This window comes from Brassica napus, chromosome C3, assembly GCF_020379485.1.
Source record: "Brassica napus cultivar Da-Ae chromosome C3, Da-Ae, whole genome shotgun sequence".
Lineage (NCBI taxonomy): Eukaryota > Viridiplantae > Streptophyta > Magnoliopsida > Brassicales > Brassicaceae > Brassica > Brassica napus.
In genome coordinates, this window is record NC_063446.1 from 31,642,079 (window position 1) to 31,661,962 (window position 19,884).

The 19,884-nt window shown below is 30.7% G+C and overlaps 2 protein-coding genes and 1 long non-coding RNA gene across 10 annotated transcripts; 2 read left to right on the forward strand and 1 right to left on the reverse strand.

Moving 5' to 3' along the window:
• The first annotated feature begins 23 nt into the window (after window positions 1-23).
• On the forward strand, window positions 24-2,626 carry LOC125584559. Of its 2 annotated transcripts, XR_007321475.1 has the most exons (5): window positions 24-1,392; window positions 1,498-1,551; window positions 1,638-1,909; window positions 2,058-2,217; window positions 2,312-2,626. It is a non-coding gene; the product is annotated as an uncharacterized LOC125584559 (long non-coding RNA). The 2 variants fall into 2 exon arrangements; XR_007321474.1 differs by having other exon boundaries at window positions 1,638-2,217.
• Window positions 2,627-5,367: 2,741 nt separating this feature from the next.
• Window positions 5,368-6,268, reverse strand: BNAC03G42880D. Its single transcript, XM_013896863.3, has one exon. It carries the CDS (start codon window positions 5,814-5,816, stop codon window positions 5,490-5,492), a length of 327 nt encoding a protein of 108 aa, XP_013752317.1. The 5' UTR covers window positions 5,817-6,268; the 3' UTR covers window positions 5,368-5,489.
• A 9,473-nt stretch (window positions 6,269-15,741) lies between these two features.
• LOC106454754 (V-type proton ATPase 16 kDa proteolipid subunit) lies at window positions 15,742-19,264 on the forward strand. 7 transcript variants are annotated; one of them, XR_007321476.1, is made up of 4 exons: window positions 15,800-16,880; window positions 17,181-17,229; window positions 17,372-17,645; window positions 18,969-19,264. XR_007321476.1 is itself a non-coding variant. In XM_048753251.1 (3 exons), the coding sequence occupies exons 2-3, from the start codon at window positions 17,362-17,364 to the stop codon at window positions 18,988-18,990; spliced, it is 306 nt and encodes a 101-aa protein (XP_048609208.1). In that variant the 5' UTR covers window positions 16,952-17,020; window positions 17,181-17,361; the 3' UTR covers window positions 18,991-19,264. The 7 variants fall into 7 exon arrangements, 2 of the variants coding, with proteins under 2 accessions (XP_048609208.1, XP_048609207.1); XR_001290010.3 differs by lacking the exon at window positions 18,969-19,264 and having other exon boundaries at window positions 15,742-16,886; window positions 17,372-17,874; XR_001290011.3 differs by lacking the exon at window positions 18,969-19,264 and having other exon boundaries at window positions 15,745-16,880; window positions 17,372-17,874.
• Window positions 19,265-19,884: the final 620 nt, after the last annotated feature.

Here is a 19,884-nt window from a genome sequence, read left to right on the forward strand (position 1 = left end):
TTTGAACTTAGCTTTGTTTTTCAGTGTTTTAACTCATCTACGGGTATCCATGTTTTAAACTTAATTCTTTTTACTTTTTTGAATGTGTTAAATTTGATATTACTTTTTTGTATCGTCCACCACCCTTTCCACAAAGTAAAAATATACGGTTGCGTGTCTGTGCAAAGACTACACGATGCATCAACTTGAGAGTTCCATCTTAACCCGCTCTCCCGTTGCCATACGTTCATGGACTACAATCCATGTGATGACATAGAATTACGGTATAGCTGCTGAGAACGAGATCGGAAGACCATGGAACCTTTGCTGACCTAGAGTCGTGTTAAGTTCCATGTCTGATTCGAGTTAAAGACTGTTTTGAAACTATCCCTTGTTCCCTTCCACAGGCTCAAGTCAGTCTATGTAGTTAAAAGTCATTAGTTAGCAGGCTCAGCATTTTGTTGTTCTAAATTAACCGTAAAGAGTATATTCTCGTGTTAACAGAGTTTTGCAGAGTGAGAAGAAAATGGCACAGATGCAGTGAGAAGATGATGAATCCACCAGGGCGGATAATAAAGTTTTAGACGGAGGAGAAGAGGTCGGATCTACTGGAGCTCAGGCGTCATGACATCCTTTTTTTTTCATTTTTTTTCATGACATCATATTTACAGAAACTAAAAAAAAATATTGTGTTGATTAATTGATGTAGCTGCACATAATGACGACACAAATAAGACAAACCGACAATGTTTTAGTCTTACGATTCAATTTCTTGACTCACAAGAAACTAACTATTGGTTTCAAATTATATGTTTAGTACCAGCCGAATAAAGACAAGTACGAGTTTATGTGAATGATCAATTTTCGTTAAAGGCATATAAAGTCATTATATCCATATGAAAGTTACGCCATAGATCTTAGTTTTTCTTATTCCTCTGTTTTTAATTACTTAAAACTACGTAACTTTACATATTTTACAGACGTTAAGTGTTTTTTAATTAAAGTTAACAGTTGACTATTGCTAAGTTAAAATGGCTGAGTCAACATAAGAACAAGATTAAAATGGCCAATATTCAAAAATTGGAGATTTAAATTGCTCATATATGAGTTGGAGCTTTTTTTGGCTTTTTTTTTAAAGTTCAGAGTTATTTTGGTGATTTTCCCGTATATTAAGTGATAACATGTTGAATAAGTCCAAAATTAAATATCACATGGTAGAGTTCAATTAGGACTCTATTTTAATAGAGTAGATGGATTCCAAGCATCAAAGACAAAAGTTTGACGTTAACCACTTATCTCGAACCAAAAATTCATTATTTAACAGATAAGTCCATTGAGGTGCTATATACGCCTAAGCAGGTTTTGACACCTGCTCTCATTACAGGATTCGACGTTTCATACTACTATCTTGAGGTTAATATATGGTTCTGCTCTTTTCATTCATTTGTAAGAGATGGTGTCCCGAGAATTTTATGTAGCTAATCAAAAGCTTTGTTACTTTTTTCTTATTGTGTTCAGATCTATGGGAAGTGGTACTTGTCTAAGCTTGGTCATAACCTGAATAAAACTCAGGTAATTCTTAAAGATGGCACAAATATGATATTAACACAATCCTAGTGATTAATTTTCTAAATAAATCCCTTTTTGGATGGTTGCAGACATATCTAATGACTGTATGGCAACATCTTAGTCTAACTTTTGAAAAGGTTGAGATTCACTATTTACCTTGAAAGTTTTCATATTCCCAAAAAGAGACGTCCTAACTCTTATCCTTTCTACTTGAAAGTTTTATTTCAAACTATTGTTCTTTTACTTGATACTGATATCTGAGGATCCTCCCCCTTGATTTAACCGAAATGGATTCCAAGCATCAAAGACGCAAGTGTAACGTTAACCACTTATCTCGAACCAAAATTTCATTATTTAACTGGTAAGTCCATTGAGGTGTTATATTCGGCTAAGCAGGTTTTGACACCTGATCTCATTCAAAGATTCGACGCTTCATACTACTATCTTGATCAGGTTAATATATGTTTCTACTCTCTTTATTCATTTGTATGCTTCCCTTGATTTCACAGAATGGGATTCCAAAAAGACGCAAGTGTAACGTTAACCACTTATCTGGAACCAAAATTTCGTTATCTAACTGACAAGTCCATTGAGGGGTTATATACGGCTAAGCAGGTTTTGACACCTGATCTCATTCAAGGATTCGACGTTTCAAACTACTATCTTGAGGTTAGTATATGTTTCTACTCTCTTTATTCATTTGTATGCTTCTCTTTCGACATTATATAAACCATTGTGGCCACGCATTGTCTTGCTTTTGTAGGTAAACCGAATTATGACCATAGCGAAACTACATCTAAAGAAGAAGGTACAAATTTCCTTTGAGTCTTGTACAAAAAACGTATGGCATGGCTTCAAGAAGTTGGTTAACTTGGGAAGGAAGAAAATAAGGAAAGTCACGCAGAGAGCATTCAGCAGCGGCTAGGGTTTTCTATATTAACTTAGTGTGGAACTCGGAATTGCATCGACTTTTTCTTATGATTTTTCAAGACATTTTAAAATATGATCTTTAATCATAAGTCTCTGAAAAAGAATCATATTTTCTCAAGACATTATTAAAGTATGATCTTTTACTTCATTATCATTTCATGTAGTTCATCATCAGTTCGAAAAATGAACACCGACAGTGATTAGAGATTGCTTACAAAAAAATAGAGAATCAGTTATTTCATCACCCAGGAAAAATTTGCATCATCCAATTTTTCATATTCATTATGGATTTAACATTTTCTCTAAAATCATCAAAAATGTTTGAAGAAAACAATCACATTAAAATAAACGCAAAATGAATTAAAATATGTTTTCTTGTGAAATTGGAGGCCGCAGGCTCACACTTGCTTTGCTTGGCCTTAAGGCCGTCTCTGCGTACACAATGTATTTGATGTAGACCGCAAGAGATGTTGGTACGTAGAATACAATGAACCAGTGCTTTAAAAAGTCGATTGTTAACGAAGCAGAATTAAACCTCAGTTTAATTCGAAGTCTTTTGTCTATTTGAGCAAGAGACGGCTCCAAGAACTTACAAATGAGTTTAAAATCGTTGTCCAACATGATTAATGTGACTTGAATTCAACCCGGCGTTAATAGCTGACCAAAGGTTACGAGTATTCAAAGCCATTAGCTCTTGGTTAATCGGCAACAGAAAAAACTAAAGTAACATGTGCAAAAGAACTAACATGGTTTCCTTTCCAACCTGAAGCGATGAATGAACCTCTAAGGCTCAAAACTTGTTAGATGATGAATTATATTATAGATGTCAGTTTTATTTCAAAAGTATGCATTTATAATAGAGGTTTAATCTTTGAAGAAGAACATAGATGAATAGTACTTTTCTTTAAATATAGAGGTTACACAACATTTTTAATATTTTTTCCTCAAAATTAGCATTTGCCTATTATATAAACACGCGTACCCTAAAGGATAATACAATTTCTCTATTTTAGAAGAAAACTAGATTTTAACCCGCACGTCTGTGCGGATAATTTTTCATTTTATAAATATATTTGATATTATTACAAATGTTTTAAATATACAAATTTCATTTTATTATTATATATTGTGTAACTCATAATTTATTTTTATATTTCTTATTCGACATTATTAACATATAGTGATTTGTTTCATACATTTTACTTTGTTATTTACTAATATATTTTCGAGTTAGGTCCAATAAAATAATAATATAAAATAATCAAATAGATTATCTCTTTTAAAATACGTTTTTTTCTTTTATTTATACATTTTCTATAATATATTTTAAAATTTTATTTATTTATATTATAGAAAAGAAATATGTTTAAGATAATTTATATTTACATGTTGTGTTTAAAAAATGTACTTTAACATATATTATTTTAGTATTTAGCGGGATTTATAAGGAAAAACACTATTTTGTTTAAATAATATAGACCTATTATTTTAGTATATTTTATATATAGTAGCATATAACACATTATTTTAGTAAATTTTATTGATATATGATATTTTGGATGTTATGATATTGAGTTTTCTTTTTATTTTTAATTAAGATTTCAAATTATTAGATTGCTTTAATTTTTACAACATATATAGTTTTTTTTTCTTGTTGCATTTCAAAAAGTTATTCTTTATTATCTATGATTTCATCTTCTGTAAAATTTAAAATATATCATTTTGTGTTTGAATATTTATTTTCAAAATTTTATATTTTGTCAAGAAAATTTTAAAAAATTACACAACTATTTTTCAGTTTGGAAGATTACATGAATTTTGAATTTGTTTTTGTTACTACGTTACTACACTATCTTATAAAAAAATATTTGAATTTTGGTAATATTTTCTATTTTTTTTTCAACATATTTCTTTATAATTAAAATAAAAAATATAATTAAAATTTGATTTGTCATTAATATTTTAAATGAATTACTAAAATTTAATAGTTTTCTAATAACATATTTTTTAAATAGTATACGAACTAAAGATTATTATATACTATTATATTTTTATATAAACATTTTAAACAATATATTGTTGAAAGTTTCAAAATAAATAAAAAGATAATATATAGTTGTAGATATTAAAATTTAACATATTTTAATTTATTTATTTGTATAAAAATATTATATAGTTTACAAATTTTAACCCACTTTAATGATGAGTGATAATTTATTCAGATGATTTTTTAAATTGTTTTTGTTAATTTACCTATTTAATAGAATTTTGTCATATTTAATTCATATAGCACTTCTATTTTTATATAATACAGAATATAATTATAGAATTTATAAAGAATAGTATATAATTTTTATTTTCTTGTTTTATAATAAAAGTATAGTTAACATTGATTTATAACAATATTATATTACTAATTACTAAATTAATTAATATGTTATTGTATAAAAATATTAAAATTTTTAGTAAAAATTTTGTTAGATTTTTTCTCAACAGATTTTGTTATAATTGAAAAAAAATTCAAATTTATAGTTGGTTTATTATTATTGTAAATAATCAAATATGTTATATTATCTAATTCTTTAAGTGGTTCTACTATGACTTGTTAATAGTAGATAAAATAAGATCCTAAATTAATAGATTAGATTATAGATGTGGGCTGGAGATGATTTTGGTAACTGGAAAAGAACTTTCGCATTCTCATGAAAATGTTGAGCTCAATTTAGTAGTTGAAGAGAAGAAATAAAAAGACCTTTGCGATGAATTCAAGATTACGCATTAGTTACGGTTGCCACTTGCCTCACGGATCTCTTAACCAAATTGTTAATAGTTAAAGAGAAGAATCAATGTTTATATAGAGATTAAACTAAATGATTTGACAGGTCTGAATATAATCAATTGATTAGTTATAAGCCTCATCGACCATCGGTTATGACATTAAACAAAAACAAAAAGCATCAAATATTTATTATGCATTAATTAATTAACAAAACAAAAAAAAAGATAATTAACTAGTACAGCTTGGTGGAGTTAGATCTGCCAACTTTCTTGGAAGCAGAGGAAGTCAAGTCGCTGGATCTCCTCCTTAGCATCTGCCTCATACCGTCGGCGACAAGAACCGCCGGATTATCTTTAAACTTCCCACAAAAGGACATGTGAGCCCTAACAGCTTCATCAATGGTAGTCATCTTCCGGCGACTCACTTCCTCTCTCACGGCCTCTGAGCAGAGACCACAGAGCCATTTGTTGTCAAAGTTAGATTTGACTTCACTAATGTACGCTTGTGTGCAGTCTTCCATCAATCCGCAACACTCGCATCTCACAGATTCTATCTCCATAAAAGAAATAAAAAAAAGCTTCAATATAAGAAGCAAGCAACACAATTGTTTTTGGGGTTGATGGTGAATGGTTTGTGTCTACTGAAAGCACCAAAGCTAATTGCTTTATAGTATTATACTTTGTTGCATTCTGTGGCCGGCTCTCAACACTTTCAACCAACCATTAATAATATTTATACTATTTTATTACACCCTAGCGATGTATATTATTGGGCAAATGTAGTAAAAGCAGTCTTACGGTTACATTGGATTTGTATTACTTAATGCACGTATTTTAGTCTAAATCACGTAATTTAGTCTAAATCATTGAATTTCTTTGTAGATTTCTAATCAATCACCGTTGTTGTCAGAGACATTAATCGTGGATTCAGTAACCAGTTACGTAGCCATGTTTTGACATTATAGTATTGTAATAGAGAAAAAACTATTTGGCAAGCAAAGAAATCTGTGGGCGTTCTTTTAAAATAATAAAAGTTCAAAAGCAGCCGACCACCATTTTGTTTTTCTCTAGTAAAAATATAGATTGGTGTTGTGGACTGTGGAGTGTCAGGAGACCAGGAAAATAATTTGTTTCCTGGAAGAACTTTCTTTTTGTAACTTCCATTCTGTGCTTTGGCAGATTATTCGACTAAAAACTACATTACAAACATTATATAATTATAATGTAGCATATTAATTTCGCTATATTGTAACATTTATATAGGAGTTGATTACACTAAGAAACATTTTTTTTACTTTCTATTACTTCTTGAGACAATTCTTACATGTGACACATTTTGTTGTGGGTCAGCTACAGATGGTGGACAATTTTGTCCTTAATAGAAACAATACTTGTGGATGAGTGATTTGTGGACGAGTATGCGTGGTTGGGTGATTTGTGGATGGATGATTTGTGGATGGGTGATGAGTAATGTATGGACATGTAATGTTAATATGTTGATAGTAGATAACGTGGACAAACTCTCTGTTTTGATTCTATAAAATTATACAACAATATGTGGACATGGTCTCATGTTACTAAAATTATACCATAAAATGTGGACACGGACTATATTATCTCCAACACAAGCACTTGGCTTCTTCATCCCAATTGATAAATTATCTGCAATTAAACTTCAATCAAGATGAGAAAGAGACGATATTGTGAGTATAAGCAGAGAAAAATCAAAGAAGCGTTTACCTTATGTCGGAGAGTAATAGATCTTGCATGTCAGAGATTTTTGATCTAAGGAATTTGCGCTTTGTCATGATGTGGATGGATGTAAATTTGATTAGAGTTGAATTTAGATCCTGAGATGATGAATGAAATCGAAGAAATATTGTCCATGTCCACAACTAGTTTATAATTTTGTTAAGATATCAATGTCCACGACTAATTTAGAATTCTGTTATCCACGCTTTGGTGTCCACGTCCACATTTAGTTTTGTTTACACATTAATATATATATATTATATATATATAATATATATAAATATATATAATATGAAAATGGATCTTAAAAGATAGAAAATTTTATATATAGTTTATTATGACAATTATTTTTGTTTAATATATTTTAGAACTTGAAATAAAAGTAAATATAAACATAAAGTAGAATAAGAAAAATAATAAATGAAATAAGAAGAGGAGAGAGGTTTTCTTTAGTTTAGGGTCATAAGAGTCTTTTTGACAAAAGAAAGTGTGTCTCAAGTGATATGTGTTTTGTAGTGTAATTTGAATGTGAGAAAATGTCTCTAGATGTAAAAAATTCTTTATATAGATGTTAGGATTTTTGTTTAACTTTTATTTTTGTGCTGTAGAAAACTATTAGGGTCTAACTGGTGACCATTAAAGGAACATTATGAATGAGTAGGAAAAAAAAATGCAGATGAATAATATTAGAGGAATGAAAAAGAAAATGATTCCTTATTAATTTTACTGAGGAACAATTTTTTTCTATATTCCTCTAAAATAAAAGAAATGAGAAGGAATGCAATGGAAAAACAATTCCGTTTTAGCAAAAAAAAAAAACAATTTCTTGTAAATGGTAATTTTTTTTTAGGAATTGTAAGGAATGCATTATTCTCTTTCATTCCTTTCCTTGGTCACCAATTACACCCTTATATTCCTGGTCGAATAAATAACTAATAATACTTTATATTTAAAGTTCATTTTAGAGCACACAAAAAAACAAGAGAGAGAGAGAGAGAAACTTTTTTCTCGAGAGAGTCTCTCATCACCACCACTCAAACCTTAGCACCGCCGTCATTTTTCTTTCTCCTTCGGTGACTGGCGGTTCCCTACCTCCGGTCGCCCCACTGTCCGTTCTGATGTTTTACTAGGCCTTTCCCCTTAGCTTCCCCTTAGCTTCTCCTTCTCTATCCTCTCCTTCTTGTTGGGTTTTCTGGATTTTCTTTGTATCGAATCTAACCAGAGACACATGTGTATGTCATCTCTCTGGAGCACCTATGAGGAGTGGATCTGTTGGTGAGGCTAAAGAGCCTTCGATTCAGCTTCTACCGGTCTATCAGAGCAGATCTGGGTCAGATCTGATCTTGCCTCCGCCGGCGAGGATGGACTTGCGCCGCGGCCTCTTCCTTTCTCTGTTGGCTCTGTCCTGTACCCGTGTGATTTGGTTCGGCTTGGCTCAAGGTTTCTGTGAGCTTCTCCTCTCCGTCTGGAGAAAAGGCGGTGTCTAGGCCCATCGCTCGGAGGACCTCTTCTATAGTTCAATCGACGATTTCCATGGTGTCAACGGTGGTGCTTTGGTGGCTCATCACTTCGCTTCTTGACATCGGAGACTAGGGTTTTAAGGACGACCCAGTGCGCCGTGTCTTCTGCTGGGAACAGAGTCGTCAAATCGTTATCGTTGTGCCAGCTTTGAGGTGACTCGTGTCTCCTCCTATGCTTCAATCCCTTTTTTTAACTCCGACGAAGTTACCTCGAGTTCCCTTGATGTCGCCTCCGTATGTTTGTGTCGCGTGGCTGGTTTGGGGAGCTATTTACTGACTGCGCTTGACCTGAGTTTGTTCTTCATCATCATCGGGGTCATGTCGGGAATTTTTGGTTTGTCTTCAGTCGAGCTAGCTCTTGTCGGTCTGTTTGTCCTCCTCCTCCTAAGGAGCTCCGGAGCCATTTTCCTGCCATCTCCGTCGATGCCCAAGGGAGCCACTTTCGGGTGAGTGTTCCACTGGAACTTCAAACAACCTGTATGAGCTATACTCTTGATTAACTGGTTCACTGGGAGATCGAGAAGTGTTATATGGGGGAAATATTGTTGTCGTTTGTTTCCAAGTTCTTCATTAGACTAGGACTAATTTGCTTGTTTTTTAAAGACTTTTTTTAATTTTTTTGTGGTCACTAGAAACAGAATGGCTTTCTAGCATATTCTGGTTTCAATATCATTGTAACCAAACCTTCGTTCCAGACATTTGCAATTTAGGAAAAGAAAAAAAGTTGGGAATTTTGATTTACAAAAGGATATCATTTTGTAAATTATCAAAAACAAATTTACAAAAGATCTCTAACATATTATATGTAGAACCATTTGTGAAACTAGTACAATTATCAGTTGACGGATTTTATTTATATTTTTCTCATAATTTATATAACAAAACAAGAATAAAAATTTAAGCAATATAAAAAAAAATTCATTGTTAGATGTTTCAGAACTTATTTGTAAGCAAACATACGTTTGATACTTTCAAGTTTGAACAAAAAATTCAAATATAATATTTTTTTAAAAGTCACGAATAATTAGTAATTAAATTCATGATACTTTCAAGTTTGATAGTTATTAAGTACACAAATAAATTAGATAATTTTACTTTCTGATCATAGTTCTATTGATATAAAATATTCTATTCATTTTAATATGCATAAAAATAGAAACCACATAATATGTTTTGTTTAATGATGCAATTTTTGTTATCATATAGTTAGTGCAAGAACGAGGTCTTTTTAAGTCTATAATAATCAAGTCCTTCAGAATTGACAAGTTACATACTTTGCAAATTTCAAATCATAAACTATGAACGTATTAGTATTACAACTTTGATTAGCATATACATATACACTCAATTATAAGTCTAAATACTTCAAGTTCATGCAGTATATAGCCTCTATGTTTTTTAAGAAAAATATTTTATAATTTTACATTTGTCATTGCATATTAATTATTTCGAAGGAGTAATATTATTGGTTAAAAGTTAAAGTAGTCATTACCAGAAATATATAAAAATAAGGAAAGCTATAAATAATTAAAAGGGAAATAAGAGGGAGGGTACAAAGGAGTCGCCATAATCTGCTCCATGTTCTAAGGGACATGTGAAGGTGAAAATAGAGACAAAGGTGGTTTGGTTTAGGAGGGTCCATCCATCACCTACCAAACTATACCACATTTCTCTATATCTCCCCTAAAGTTGTTACATCCACACAAATATATGCAAACTTATATTTATCTATATATGTATGATAAAAAGAACACAATACATGAAAACAATATCATTGATGCATTAAACCATTTCCAATATATATATATTGAACAGAAACCATTTCCAATATATTTTTCTATCTTATATATTAAAACAGAAGTCACAACCTTGATTCATGTGTGATTTTTTTTAAAAATACACATATTCCTAGAAAGTCGTGTTACATTTAATCTCTAATTTTATCATTTAAATTTTGGACCTACTAGAAATTTTTATTGGGCTATCAATAATTAGATTTAAACAATAGATTGTCCATTGAATTTATAGATAGTATAAATTAAATAGATATAATTTAATGTTGTAATACTATACCTCCATATGTTAATTATTTAAATATTTGTCGATGTTAATTTTTCAAATTATAAAGATTTTTCTCTAAATAAAAAAATCATATTATCTAACAATAGTTAATCTTTACTACCTTAAAACAATGAAAACAAATTTTAAACTATATAGTTTATTTTAAAAATTAAACTAACACTAAATGTTTAATTATTTACTCGATAATATAAATCTATGAAGCGAAAAGTTTAATTTTTTAAAAAATTTCTAAATTTGTGAAATGTTACAATATCTTTGAATATGACAATAAAATAATATTTTACTAATCTTTATATATATAGTTATGATTTTAATAATGAAATAATAATTAAAAAAATATATATATAGAAGAAGATACAAATACATGTGAAAGTTTGAAACAATCTATTTAATGAAAAAAATATACCGTAAACTTATTATGTTTTAAAAATTGATAGACACATATATATTATAATATATACCAATCAAAAATTGAAAAAAATGTTTATATAAAAATAAATGAAAACAAAAATCCGCGCGGTTGCGCGGATCGAGATCTAGTTTTTACTTTAAAATAGAATTTTTTTTATAGTAGAGAAGTGATTTCATTCAATGTATTTCTTTAAAATATGAATCTACAAATATAGAGTAAAAATAGCAATTTCTATTTTAAATGAAAAATACAAGTGGGATGGAGTAGTTTTGCTTTAAAATGATATTATAGATCAGGCAAATATTGAGTTTGTTTCATTATTTATTATTCAAGATAGTATTCATCATGAGCTGGCTCATTCCTATTGAAAGAAAAAGAAATTGTTACATTTATTTTGAAATCTTACAATAGTAAGCTTTATACTAGATAAGTCTCTTAAACCTTAAAAGATGAGTCGAGTTGAGGAGCCAAACACACTCGTCCCCGACCAAATAAACTATAATTAAGGCCTAGTATTCTATAGCCACACAGATATATATGCTAAAATCTATGTACTAGCTAGTATAATTCCTATATCAAAGAAAAGTTAGATAAACTTAATCTGCCTATTTTCTCCCACTTTCCCGAGTTATTATATAAGGCCTGAAAACGTGGGAGCCTACTTTATAATTGTTTTGATGTTTGATCTTTTTTTTGGAACAATAATGTTAAATGAAATTTCCAATCTTAAATTATACTGTGTGATTATTTAAAAATAGAGAAGATGGTCTGCAGTTAAATATTTTGTCTTGGTGTTAATAAAATACTATCTCCGTTTCTAAATAAGTGTCATTTTGATATTTTTCACACAGATTAAGAAAATGACTGAAATATATGTAAATTATTATTAATTATAAATCTCTCACCAATAGTATTTGAGATAAATAAAATTATTTATAAAATCAATGCAAGTTGTAATTAATTTTCAGCTAAAATAAATATAATTTGCATTGAAATTGTAAAGTGACATTTTTTGTGTAACAAGAAAAAAATATTAGAATGATTCTTATTGTAAAACAGAGGGAGTAAAAAATAAGGAAGTAAAAAATAAGGAAACTAATTCTTTTTTTAAAAGCAAAATAATTCAGTTCGATACACTCGAGGCATAAAATATGCGGGGAGTTATAGTTTTTCTGAAGTAGATAAAAAAGAAAAAAAAAAGAAGAGAAATTGCATGCAATGCATTGTAGGTAGGGTTAGTTAATTTCAGTTACTCTATTTGTCATGTCTTTTCTCGACAGTTGCTTGACTTCGCCTGCGACTTATCTTTCAGCCATATAATTCACTAAATTTGCCACGTCATTTATGCATTATTCTTATTATAAGGTACATTTATACACACATCACATATAAGTATCCATATGTTAAATTTTGTTAATTTGCATGGTAATATTAGTAGTAATTCTTAACCTTAAACCTAAAAATCTACTAAGCTACACTGGTATTGTGGGATTGATTAAGCAATTTCATAACAAAAGAGAGTGTTGAATAATTATTTAGGTTCCATGTCAAGTGGGATTTATAAGAACAGGTATATTATATTACATGTTCTTACAAATAATATATTTTCAACTTGGGCAGTTTTTATTCATAAAAAATAAAGCAAATTTGTGAATATGATGCAACAAGCAGAGCTACCCAAACATGAGCATGAGCGTTACTTCCAGTAGTGTCTTGTAACAGTGCTGACAACCTTTCTCCACTGACTGCTTTTCTAAATTTTAGTTCCATAAATGCTTTGTTTCGTTATAAATTATTCTCCTTTTATTTGGAAAATTTTAGTTCCATAAATGCTTTGTCTTGTTATAAATTACTATATTCGTTTCGTGTCGTTTTGGGTTTGTGCACACGGATTAAGAAAATAATTAATTTTTTATATTTTCTATATAAAAACATAATTACATATACATCTAACCATATTTCAACCAAGAGAAAAATAAATTACTTGTTGAAAATGGAAAACGACATTTATTTTGTTACGAAAAAATTTCTCTAGAATGACACTTAATATGAAACGGAAGGAGTATTTGTTCAAACTAAATTTATTTATTTATTATTTTATTTTTCTTTTTCTGAATATATATTGAACCAGTCATATTTTTACATTTTAAATTCTATTTTAATTTTAAAATAAAATGCATTAATTACAATTTCCAACATCAATTTTAAATATAAGGAAAAAGTCTAGAAAATGATTTTTTCTTATAAACAGATCAAATGTGTTTTATAAGTCAAAATCCGTGATATGATTTTCTTTGCTTCTACAAACTTACATTATAAATTTTACTAATTGATTAGATTTTGCACCATGTAATCATTGTTTGCTCCATGCTTAGACTTTCCCGTTTTTCATTGCTTTTTGACAATGATGTTTTCTTACATCACTAAAAGAAAATTATGCCACCATGATTATGAGGATGAACATATTTTACATATTTATAGCCTTGCTTGTGTGGGTTTTGTATCGAGTTATTTTCAAGAATCAAGTCACCAATTGTATTCCAATTTACATAATCATATCGGCTTATAGGAGTTTTACTTCACACGCATTCATTGTTTCATTGTTAAACCAATCATGTATTTCTAATGGTATACGGAGTTTGGGAAACTAAGCGATCCAGGTTTGAAACAACATAAAGACATTAAACATATGTAGTCAAGTAGAAATAAAATCATGCTTTGAGCTTCGTTTAAATATTTGGAGAAAAAATATATCCTGGCAGATGCACGTGGGCCAGAGAGGTGGTAAGTGCCCCCATGAAAATTTTAAAATTTATACAATATATCTAAATTTTAATTATTTTCCTCTACTAAAAATCATTTTTCTAGCTATAACTTTTAAGTTTAGTATGATTTGCCCCCAACAAATTCTCATGAATAATCTACATCTGCCACTGTCCGTAACTCAGTAAGATTTCTTCAAAATCCTTGTATAGTATTTTTTTTAATGACGCCGTAAAAATATCTACGACGGAGGCTTAGTTACAACACTTCTAAGAGAGTATCATTTTCTTTGAAAAAATCTGATTTTTCCTATTCCTACATAAGTAGTACATACAACACGTTTATAGTTTCTTAAAAAAAAACTAGAAGTTAACAATTGAAGAAAATACGTAAGCAGTACCAAATTGTTGTTTTAGTCATTTTATTTAGAAACGCTGAAATACCCTATCCTTGTTGAGAGTACTCTGAACACCATGGTATCATAACATTTAGTTTTGAGTTTTAATATAAGCGGCAGCTATAGATTAAGGAGAACTGAAGTTTAATTAAAGTGTGGGTTTATTCAGCTTTTATGCTAGTCAGAAACGTATAATTATATATAGTTAAATATGACAAGTCAGTCAAATGCACATAACAATTTCAAGATGAAAAGCGTTGGATATATAATCAAAGCAATCTATAATGGGATTGGTTGTAGTGGCAACATAATTCAACTTGGTTGGATCGAGAGTATCTGCCATACAATTTTCTGTATTCCAAAATGCCCCCAACTTTTAATCAGTACATAATTAGGAACATCATTAGTGTTCAGTTGACTAATTAAACCTAATTCAAACTTGACGTATTTAATCAACCACTCAACGTGAGTCATATAGTGATTCTGATCCACTACATTTAATATAGTTGATAGCCTGCATTGGCCAAGTTGTATTTTTGTACATATTAATTCCCCCAAATAATCTCAAACTTAATTATTATTAATTTAAGTAATGAAAATTTTGCAAATGATTATGACTTTGGTCGTTATAGGAAATGATGATCTAGTAAAGTCATACTATTAGTTACATTAACATACAAAAATCAAAATCAGCTCGTAGTATAAGGATTTTACACGCCAAATTATTTTTCAGAAATGAAATCAAGCCAGTGCAAACGTTATCAACATTTAAATCACATAGTCGAGCTAATGTATTTTCATTGTGAATAGATTATGTGCATAGAGTTAGGAGATCGAATATACAAGATTGGAATTTGATTAGAGGGGAAAGCCGGATGATAAATATATCTTGAAATGGATTAGATATGAAATATTGTGACATAAAAGTGAAATATACCATGAATCACAAATATTTCATAAACGACATGGATCTTGTGAATGTGCATTCGGCAATTGTGGCCATGTGCATATGAGACGAACGATATTGTAGTATAAGGGCCATACCTATCTGAATGTGGGGCTGTCTGTTAAATAACCCAAATAAATAAAATAATAATAGAGGATCACCAAAGAGCTGCTAGGGGGAATTATATTGATTCATATTTCGGATATTATGTTCGTGAGATATAACAACAAACTTGGTATACGTAGAAAGTTTGATTTGTAGATAGAAGAACAGGTTTCATATGTCCAAAATGATTGTTTGGTTCAACACCTCTGCTTATGTAGCAATGTGGAAATGCTTTTCCTGCCCATCACATGTCTCATTCATGTGTGTCCTAAAATGATAATAATAAAATTGTGGGATATCTTTATAAAAACGGTAAAGTTATATACTATTTTCTTTTTGTTACATAATTATTACATGTTTAGTCCGAATAAAAAAATAGCTGCGGTGATGAAATTCGGTTATAATTTTTTTTAAAATAGTACTGTGACTACTTTACTAGATAGTATATACCTGCGTATCCCCAAATTTTACAAAAAGTCTATAATAATTTCTTAGTTCGCTTCGGATAATCAGTCAATACGACAACGAAATTTTCGTAAGCAAACAACATGTTTAGTCATTTTCGACACCCAACAACAATAACATTTAAAGAATGCCATGCACATATATAATCCTGAATCGTTAACTTTTTTTTTTCTTTTACGACAAAAGACTGAATCGTTAACTTTGTTATCACCAACAAGTTGCCACAGAACATGTCCAAATTCATAAAAATAAAATGTAAATAAGGAATGCACAATGCTGGCTCTCCCCTGTCATATACATGTTTTGACTGTTTTCCATCACCACATGCAAGGCAGATTAAATTTCAAATCAGTGTTTTCTAGTACAATAAGTTGGAAAAATACACGAAAAGATGAACATCGCTTGCTAGTCTAATCCTCCTCAACGAGGTATGTTTATTTAGGTTTAATAGTTGCGTATAAATGGTAACATCAAATTTGACCCCCCAAAAAGTGGTCAACATCAAACTGTTCAGGCATGCATGCTGTGATTTGATTAATACAATGAACTAATGAAGCTTTGATTGTGACAAAATTACCGGAGTATTAGAGAAGCCTTACTAATTGATAGAGATTGTGTTCATTTTCGTTGATTAAAGTAGTTTTAATTTGTTCCTTTTTGTGAAGATAAATTGAGATAAATTGAGTCACATGTCAAGTAATAGCCAAAAAGTTAATAATTGGTCCTTTTTTTTTATAGAAAATAAAAAGTGAGTAAATCTATATATAATAGCAAACCTTTATTTGATGATTGATGATGTCACCAATTTTTTGTAGGAAAAAAAATTTAAATCCAACCGTCATATTTACTCCTTATTTTTGATCTACGGACACATCTGGCTCTGAATAGCTTAGGTCATAAAAAATTGTAGCATTTAACCGTCTTTCCTCGAATCTGTTTCATCATCAAACAACGGGACCCTTAAATCACACCTCTCTGATGCAATATATGCACTGTATATAGCGTCTTTACCTGAGTCGTTTTATCCTCAAACATCATAACCCTTAAATCACATCTCTCTCTATACATATATATATATGTATATATAGGCTCCTGTTTTACAGATAATGCAAGGTAGTCACTCAGCAGACGTCTCTTCTATGGGACACCTCGCAAACGCCGTCTTCATTTCGTGCAGTTAAGGTAAAGGTAGGAATTTATGGGCAAGTTTTGGGACGTGCGAGTTTACAATCTGACGCCAGAGGACCTAGAATTGTTATGCTTCTATATACCAAATTCGCTGAAGTAGACATCATCAATTAGAGTCTAAGGAAGCAACCTAGGTTTCCTTTATGGAGTGTCTTCTTTTAGTTTTTGTTTAGACGTTTGGTTCGGACAGAAATCGTTTAAATCTTCTTCCTTAAGTATTTTTTTCTTAGTATCAAGCCATACTGTTTGCCTGAGATCTTACGTAGTTTCTTGATTTTGCAAAACCTTGTTCAGGTTAATATAGGAATCCCTGGCAGTGATTACAAAAAGCAGTCAGTCGTGGGTGAGTTTTTTCAAAACAAAACTCAAAGTTTTCTTTAGGTCATTGGCAAGGGCAAGATACTGCAAATTCCCTTAACATCCACGATTTAGTTTTGATCTCATCCGATCCGATCGGATTATCCTTTTTTCATGTATGGGAGCAGCGTACAAGACAGCAAAGACCGGGGTTGGTATGGCATCGATGGGTGTGACGAGACCAGAGCTTGTAATGAAGTCAATTGTTCTGGTGGTTATGGTTGGTGTCTTAGGTATTTACGGTTTTGATCATAGCTGTGATCATCAGTATTGGAATCAACCCAAAGGCAAGTCTTACTATCTATTCGATGGCTATGACCATCTCTCTTCCGGTCTCGCTTGTGGTCTCGTCGGTCTCTCCACCGGTATGGCTATCGGAATCATCGGCGAAGCCGGTGTCAGGTAATTGAGAAAATCCATGTTCTCTTAATGATCATGTTTATGAAGTTGAACAGAAACATTGTTGTGATGTGTGTTGCTTGTCATATGCCACTTAGAGATATGCGTTTGGCTTTGTAATAATGTGATGTGATTTTTGTGTGGTTGGAATGATTCTGATTCCCATCTTTGCTGAAACACTTTTGCTGTACGGTCTTATTGTTGGTATCATCCTCTCTTTTCGTGCTGGTCAGTCTAGAGCCGAGAGAACTCTGAAAGTCTCTTGATGTTTTTGATATTTTTCACTTTCAATATTCGTGGAATTGTGAGCATTGAGTTCTCATGGATAGCAAGCAAAAATATCATTTGATTTTGGTTATAATTGTTTTTAGAAAAATTTGTACACTATATGGAAAACATCAAGTAAGTGATGAAATAAAATGCTTTAGTGATTTGATTCCTTAGACAGAAACAATGGTTTGTTGTTTTTGATGATTCTTCTCTTTCTTGCAAGCTCTCGTAGCTTTGACAAAAAATGGATGGTATTTGTGTGAGAAACTCTTTCAGAAGTAAATGGTGATGACGTTTCAAAAGTATATTGATAGTCAGTGCTCCTGAAACTATTGTGTATTTGTGTGTATCTAATTCGGATATTAAAGAATTAATTTTAGATTTACAGTCTCTAGCTACTAGGTGTTACTTGAATTTGATCACACATATGTGTTTATATACATTTCTATCTTATGTGCAATTCAAGCAAAATGCGTGTAGGACAAAAATCAACATATGAAGAAAATATAAATTTTGTAATTTAATTTGCAGATTTAATATTTTTTGGAGACTTTGGAAGTGTATCAATGCAACCATTTTAAAGTACAAGTGTAAAATGTAAAAGAATATTTGCAACTGATCAAGTGAACCATTGAATTCTTTAATAGCTACTGTAGCCTTTGATGATCAGTTTTTGCAACAGTTGGTAATTAACCATTGCAATAGCATTGTACTTGTGTGTTATTCATAATTTCCAAACCGCTTTTTAGTTATTGCTGAACCACAACTTTATTGTAATAAGCCTTTTTTGTCCACGTCGCCTATTGATTCCTAGATCGGTTCGTGAAAGGTGAACTAACCAAATATTATATCGAACTTAACTTTATTTCAGGTTAACTCAGTAAGATTTATGTTGAACTAAACTACCCGAACCGAATAACCCTAACTAACCAAACTCACATGCCTATTTTCGAACTTATGATTATTTAGACATCTACTAGATAATCTAAGAGTTTTATCCATTAGGTCAACTCCGCATATAAACATGACCGACTTTTCTTATATGTGCATCTGTAGAGGGCGAGCACTTCACAGCTAAAGGCATCAGGATGGAGAACACGGTTGGACCAGAAGGAGGACAGGTGGTGGCATTGAGAACACATCTCTAGACAATAATGTGTCTAGGAACCGGAAAATACCCGCAAAATTTTTTGGTTCTTATTCGGGTTTTTCCGGTTAGTTCGGATAATTCATGTTAAATATCGGATATTTTGGAAAACATATCAAATAATTATAATGATTCAGATAAAATTTTAGGTTATTTAGGAATACTTTGAATATTTTGGATAAAAATATCATGATCCTTTCGGATAGTTTGAATATTTTATAATAAACTAACTTTAAAAAATATTTTTAGATACTTTTAATAGATTTTTAAATTACAAAATATATAGTTATGTTATTTTTAATTGAATACTTCGTTCTCGATTTGGTTCTGGTTCGGTTCAGTAAATTTTGGATATATAAATATATGAACTGTTTGGGTATTTGAGAGTTTTGGTCCAGTTTTGGTTTCGGGTACTTTGGTTTGGTTCCGGTTCGGTTCTCCAGTTCTGTTTTTTATACACCCTAAGGAACACCATAAGATTTTGATTGATAACCAATCAGAGCCTAGAAGAAAAGGAAGAATAGTGTTCGAGAAGTTAGAGTTAGTGAGTCTTCCTCTTAGATCTAACCAAATCGTAGATCTGACTAAATTGTAATAGAAGTAGTGCAATGAAAGAGGTGATTTCTCTTTTCATCATGCTTCTCGTACAACAAATTATTTTGCCCAATCTTGCAGTTTTACATCGCTTCATAACGATAACAATTATTCACATAAAATAATCTCAAATATCATATGATCAAAATCATGAACAAATCATGTGTGGTATATTTTCAATATATAGTATCTATTTTTGGTTGGAGAATTATTCTTTACAAAACTTTATAC